This window comes from Sinocyclocheilus rhinocerous, unplaced genomic scaffold (genome assembly GCF_001515625.1).
Source record: "Sinocyclocheilus rhinocerous isolate Xijiao unplaced genomic scaffold, SAMN03320098_v1.1 scaffold1427, whole genome shotgun sequence".
Lineage (NCBI taxonomy): Eukaryota > Metazoa > Chordata > Actinopteri > Cypriniformes > Cyprinidae > Sinocyclocheilus > Sinocyclocheilus rhinocerous.
This window is the reverse complement of record NW_015632469.1, coordinates 278,842-285,773: the sequence shown is the minus strand read 5'-3', so window position 1 is coordinate 285,773 and position 6,932 is coordinate 278,842. Positions and strand designations below refer to the sequence as shown.

The 6,932-nt window shown below is 36.6% G+C and overlaps 1 protein-coding gene across 1 annotated transcript in view; it reads left to right on the top strand.

Annotated features, from left to right (window-relative positions):
• Window positions 1-5,643, top strand: part of septin8a (septin 8a) — a 16,868-nt gene extending 11,225 nt beyond the window's left edge. The window contains exons 7-10 of the mRNA XM_016555385.1: window positions 827-995; window positions 1,821-1,953; window positions 2,999-3,168; window positions 4,762-5,643. Of these exons, the coding sequence (XP_016410871.1) occupies window positions 827-995; window positions 1,821-1,953; window positions 2,999-3,168; window positions 4,762-4,765 (476 nt within the window). The 3' untranslated portion in view covers window positions 4,766-5,643. The remainder of the gene's footprint in view (window positions 1-826; window positions 996-1,820; window positions 1,954-2,998; window positions 3,169-4,761) is intronic.
• The last annotated feature ends 1,289 nt before the right edge of the window (window positions 5,644-6,932 follow it).

Genomic DNA, 6,932 nt, shown 5'->3' with positions numbered 1-6,932 from the left:
TTTTTTTTTTTTTTTTTCATTTTTTTTTTCAGGATTCTTTGAATATAAATTTCAAAGGAAACATAAATGTCCTTACTGTCACTTTTGATCAATTTAATGTGACCTTCCTGAATAAAATTCTTTATATTAATTACATTTCTTAAAAAAAAAAATCTTGAATGGGTTTGTTTATTTACTTTCCAAATGTATTGATGGGTTATTTTAACTCATCAATGTAATTAATTTAAGATGGAGTGTGTGTGTGTGTGCTGTTGCTGTAATTCCAGTCTTTTAAAAATCAATCAGAACACAATGGAAATAAATGTCGCAACATCTAATATGCATATTTAAACTCATATGGGCAGCAATACCACTTACACATATTCCTTATATGTCTAAATTCACATTTTTCTGGTTATTAACAGTAAAATAGTAAATAAAACAATGACACAGATAAAGAAGTTCTCTGATATTATTGTTCATCGGGTCTTTCGCTCACACATTATCTGCAGCTGCAGTTGTTTAGAGGGAGCTAATTACTGTGTTTTCTCAGATGTGAGAGAGCGAGCTCTGCCACAGATAAGGTCACGTCATTAGTCATGTTTTTCAGTTTCATTTGTCCTCCAGCTTAAGTAGAGACTCGTGCTGCATGAAAGAGATGCTCGGTGTAGAACAGCAGTTGACTCTTAGTGCTTTTCTGCATGAATTAAAATATTGTCAAATGAAAATTGAATCTTTTACAATTTTCCAGTTCTCGGCCAATACTTCTGCAGCTGCAGTTGTTTAGAGCACCGTTTACCGTGTTTTACGTCTGTATTGACGGTGGTCATGTGCATGTGTGTTGCAGTGGAGAATGAGAGTCACTGTGATTTCGTAAAGCTGCGGGAGATGTTGATCAGAGTGAACATGGAGGACCTGCGAGAACAGACTCACGCCAGGCACTACGAACTCTACAGGCGCTGTAAACTAGAGGAGATGGGCTTCAAAGACACCGACCCAGACAGCCAGCCTTTCAGGTGGGTTACTTTGCCACTATAAAGGCCCATTCACTCCAAGGACGATAACAAAAAAGATATAGTTTTAAAAATCAATCGAAATGTAAATAGAATAGTCCACACCACAGCTACGACAATTATGACACAGAGCAACGATACGTTTGAATCACTCTCACTGTCAGAGCTTGAGCATTTAAAGCAGCAGATCACAAAAATACAGCTCATGCTTATACTAAACCGAACAGAATTGACCCTTCGCAGGGAGTTTGACTGACAGGCGACCTGACCAATCATAACGCCGAATCCACCGTTTTGTCCGACAAACAAACCAGACAGGAGAATATATTCACTTTGGTGGACTTAAACTTGAAAAATGATCAAGTGGTTGAAACAAGATACCTTCTGATGTTCATTCCTGTTTATTTTGTGCTTTAACTAGTAAATATGAAAAGACGATCAGTTCATGTACCTCTTATTAAACAGCGGTCTGTCACGACACGGTAAAGAGCAACAAAAAGGTATTTATTTGAATTTCTAAAAAAAAAGACAACATTTGAAAGCTGAGACTTTGTTTCATACCAGAAGTAACCTGCTCTGTCTTGTCTGTCGTGTGTTGTCAGTTTCCTCTTTTTTCCACCATGTATTTTTCACTGCGTGAGAAAATGTTTAGTGGCTTGTCGGACATAGCAACTGTAACTAAAGGGGCGAGTCTTTGCAAAGGGTCAATTGTGTGTTGGTGTGAACACTAATATACTTAAATACACTCATAATATTTAATATTATTGATATTTTATTATATAATATATATATATATATATTTTTTAATTCTGTATGACCCCTCTACAGTCTACAGGAGACGTATGAAGCCAAAAGGAAGGAGTTTCTTGGAGACCTGCAAAGGAAGGAAGAGGAGATGCGGCAGATGTTTGTGAACAAAGTGAAGGAGACGGAGGGCGAGCTGAAGGAGAAGGAGAGAGAGGTTAGTCCTGACGCATTACGATTTATTCTACTTATCAAAAACATCAACCATCAGACTCCAACCAGTCGTCTTAAAGTCCCCATGAAATCAAAATAGAAGTTTTTTGGCTTTTAGTATGAATATGTTAGCCTTAAGGTTGTCTGTAAGCTAGTGTGCTCCAAAACATTTGCATTTTAGAAGATTCACAACTTACAGTCTATCACTTCAGCAGTATGGATCAATGATTTTGATGACATCATCCTGCTCTTCAGCAGAGTTTGTCCAATCAAATGCTCTCTAGAATCTGAAGCGTCCCGCCCCCTACACTATATAAATAGACGCTGACGCTACAGCTGAAATCAGTCACTTGTTGACAGAATTAGTGTTTTCTGCATGCTGAATAGGGACTATATAGGGTATAGGGAACGATTCAAACAGTGTAAACGTGCTTTCCATTGGAGGGAAGCCTGGTTTTGCGTTGTCACACAAACCTGATAGCACAGTGCGGGTTATAAGCGCGAGTCTGCGCAGACCACAAAATGTATCGGACCCATTTGAATTCTACCCAGAATGCTATATTTTATATTGATATGGATGAGATTAGGAGGAGGAACGGTTAGACAGACTCTGCATTAGAAACAACACTGACGAATAGAAGAGATACCACCGGTGCCGTGAACCAACATATTACACGCTTTTCAAACTATACATCCTCAGCATGATTATGATCACAGTTTGGTTTAGAAACCGTTTCATATTGAATCTATTAGACTGTGGCTGCCATAAGCTGTCAAACGTGGCTTTGCCGAGCTGTGATGTAAACAAAACGCTATTGGCTTTTTTTTTTAAAGGGGCGGAGCTGCTGTACTTGTCTTCCTGTTTCAGTTGAAATGACATCAACACATTGAATAATGCTGCGTGTTTCTAGTCACTTCAGTGGACCTTTAAATAAAACCAGTGACATGCCACATAATCGTCCTGCTTGACAAGATGCAAGTCCGTGTGGAAATAGTGCAGGTTCAGACATAGTGTCTGGCATAACGCTCACTTGTGTGCCTCTCCTCAGTTACATGAGAAGTTCGAGCAGCTGAAGCGCATGCACCAGGAGGAGAAGAGGAAGGTGGAGGAGAAGAGACGGGAGCTGGAGGAGGAGATGAACGCCTTCAACAGGAGGAAGGTGGCCGCCGAGACCCTCTCGCTCTCACAGCCCCTCAAGAAGGACAAAGACAAGAAAAAGTGAGTTATCCTTCCTCCTTTTTTGTCCACGCGCAGTGATTCAGCTGTTCTTACATGTGCAGTGAAACTAAATCCAAATCATGAACTCTTCTTACAGTGCTGGTCAAAATGATTAGAACACTAGTATTTTCAGCAGCTTAGGTTTTAAGTCAGTTATTTCTATGTTTTGCTGTAGTGTGTCAGTAGGAAATATCAGTTTACATTTCCAATTCTAATCATTTTGGCCACCACTGTACATGCATAAATAAGTAGCTAAAATCCAGGATGTAACAATCATGCCAATTTTTGGCATGTTTTGGCAACCAAATGCATCCCAAAATATGACTTTTGGTCACCTGATTGAATAATCTCAAAAGAAAGATGTCAGAAGCCAGGCTGGTATTACTTTCAGTGCACACACAAATTTGCATACTGCACACAGTGTACTTACTTTATACTGCTGAAGTAGTAAGAGTAGAATAGTAATGCTGCCAGTGAAGACCATCCAAAAGAAACATTTTTTTTTTTTTTTTTTTTTGCCAAGGCTCTGCAGATTCAGCAGCACTTTGCCAAGAACCACTGATTTTCAACTTGGTCAAAAGTATTCGTTAAATTCAGGACGTGGCCAGTTCTGACCTCTTGCAGCTCAATGAAGCTTATCTAGCACCATCTTGTGGTTATTGATGGTATCCGTGTGTAACATTCACAGAGCATCCATTTTGTGGTTTGCACCTGACATGGATCCACCCAATGAAATTTGCTCTTTAATATAGTCACATAACACTAATTTACCAGAAAATATGGTCTAAGTCACAGCAGAACAAAACTGCATTGTTGAAAGAAAAAAAAAAGTCACTTTTATTATTGCATTTAGAATTAAAGTGCTGGTAAATAAAACAAAACGTTTACATTTTACACCGTTTTCATTTCTGTTTTGTGTGAGATGGACTAAAGTACACTAGTATATAACAAACCTAAATTATTGTGGCATTCATTAAACATGTAATTTATTATAAACAAGCCTAAACAAACGTATTTAAAGCAAAACTGAAACTAGCAGCGTGTTGGAAATGTGCGATTCTAATAAACGTATGGGTAACACTTTATTTTAAAGACCAATTCTCATTATTAACTAGTTGTTTATTAGCATGCATATTACTTGCGTACCCCATACCTGAACTAACTACCTTACTAACTATTAATAAGCAGCACATTAGGAGTGTATTGAGGGAAAAGTCATAGTTAATAGTGAGAACTGGTCCCTAAACTAATAAAGTGGGACCAACTTATGTACCTCTCTCATTCTAATTCTGAGCGTTTCGAGTGCTTAATGTGGTTTGCTTTATGTAGGTTTCAGATAATAAAAAATGTGACCGATATTCCATAAAATATGCTAAATGTGTTATCTTCTGTTTGAATGTGATAAAGTAATGGGGGGAACTCCAACCAAGTTACTCAAGTTATATCATACATTCATTTGTTCCATATATCACAACATGCGTGTATATTTGTGTTTCTAATACACTTCCATTCATATAAGTTTATTTGCATGTTTCATTCTACATCATCTTCAGTTTAATTTCATTTTCTTGTTTTGTGTTTGTTTTCTTTCAGTTAATTTATGAGCACATCGCAGGCCATCCGTGGACTTTCCTCTTTTAACGTTGCAGCATCAGCTTTTGTTTTTTTGACATGTTCCTCATGACATTGTGTTGAAGGACCAAAGACCCTGATGGGAAGACAGAGAGATGCATTATGGGGACTGAATTTGTTCTTGTGTTGCTACATTTTGTTTGTTTTTCTTTCAGGTGGGTGGGGGTCATTTTTTTAAGCCCCTCCCCTCGGCAACCCTGTTTTATTTTTGGGACCGGTTTGTTTCGGAGCGCGAGTGTGTTCTGTTTTAATACACATTTTGTTCTGGTACTAAGCATTTGTCTTGCAGTCAGGCCAAATTTTGTGACGTATGTATTGAGTAGTACATGTTTCCCTTGCCAGTGTACAGTAGTATTTAAGATCGGAGCCAAACTCATTAGCACAGCACAGTGATATACTAATGCACATGTGTATGATTTCATATTATATAAGCCTGCATGGGTATGGCTAAATAAAGCAGTCTGCAGGTGCTGTTTTTAAAAGTTCATGACAACAGATATGCAAAGAATATTTTTTGTATTTTAATATTAGGCTGTATGGTATTGAGGTTCTGGTGTTTATCATAGAAGCCGTACTGTAGCAGTAAAGGCCATCTGAACGAAGGGATCTTCATTTGCAGAAGGGGCAATGTTGTCAACTGATGTTGGAAATAAACGCTCCTCCTGATTTCCTTCAGCTGTTGGGATGTGCTCTGTGTTGCTTGATAGATACATAAACAGATTTTGGATTTTTATTTTACAATAATAAAACTGAAAGTAGCTTACAGTGAAACTTGGTTGAGGTGAAAAGAAATGAAGGCAGAGGTCAAAGCTGAACATTAAATAAACATTCATATCAAACGCATTTCCGGCTGACAGTCACAATTTTTTTGGTATACCAACGGAAAAGGCAAACTCTTTTTTTCTCAGCTGATAAAAGGTGTGACATCGGCGTTATTCTGCACACTGCCGTTTCAAAGTTTTTGGTCAGTAGGAAAGGTCTTCTGCTCACCAAGGCTGCATTTATTTGATCAAAAATACAGTAAAAATTATGAAATATTATTAAAATTTAAAATAACTGTTTCTATTTGAATATGTTGCAAAATGTAATTTAATCCTGCGATGCAAAGCTGAATTTTCAGCATCATTTCAGCTTCGGTCACATGATCCTTCAGAAATCATTTGCTGCTCAAGAAACATTTCCGATTACAGTTGTTGAAAAAAGTTGTGCTGCTGCATATTTTTTGTGAAACTGATACATCTTATTTTAAGATTCTTTGAATGGAAAGTTCAAAAGAAGTTCAAAAGTCTTTACTGACACTTTTGATCAATTTAATGCACCCCTGCTGAATAGAAGTATTAATTTCTTAAAAAAAAAATCTGATCAGAAATTTGGATGTAGTATGTATATTTTATTAAGTTTATTAAAAACAATCTTTCCTTTCACATGTGCTCTATTACATATTACTTAAAGGTATAGTTTAGTCCAAACTGAATTGATCATTTCTTTTCCTTTGTCATTTAAAATCTGTGTTACTTTCATTTTCAAGAGAATGGAAAAACGGGGTGAGTAAATAATGCCATAATCTTATATATATAAACTATATTTTCCTCAGTGGTGCTGTAATTGCACATTTGCCTTGACAATATGAAAACAAAAGAATACATGTGTCAATAATCTGCTTTTATTCCAAGGGAAGGACACAGAAACATAAGAATCTGCTGTTTTTACCAAATAAATAAACAAGGAAATTTAGAAAAGGAAATTTTTATTCGTTTCATTTCAGAGGAGGAATATATCTGTAGCTGCCTTAAAAGAGGGTTGGGACGAGGCGTTTCTGGTTAAAATAGGAAAAAAAAAAAAAAATCACGGAAATATCTGAATAGAAATGTAATGTCCTCTTGTTCACATTAATACTACAAAATCAAGACCGTAACATTATTCTGACGATATGAAACGTCACTGGATATAAATTCCAAAACGCATAACACTATAAAGCATAACTCCATTAAGAAATTAATTGGCCAACAAAAAGATTTCTGTTAAAGCACCATAATCGTTAAAGCATTGCACTGACTTGCAGTATGAATAACTCCTTCAAAGATAGAAAAATATAAAAATAAAAGGAAAAAGGAAAAAAAAAAAAAAAAAAA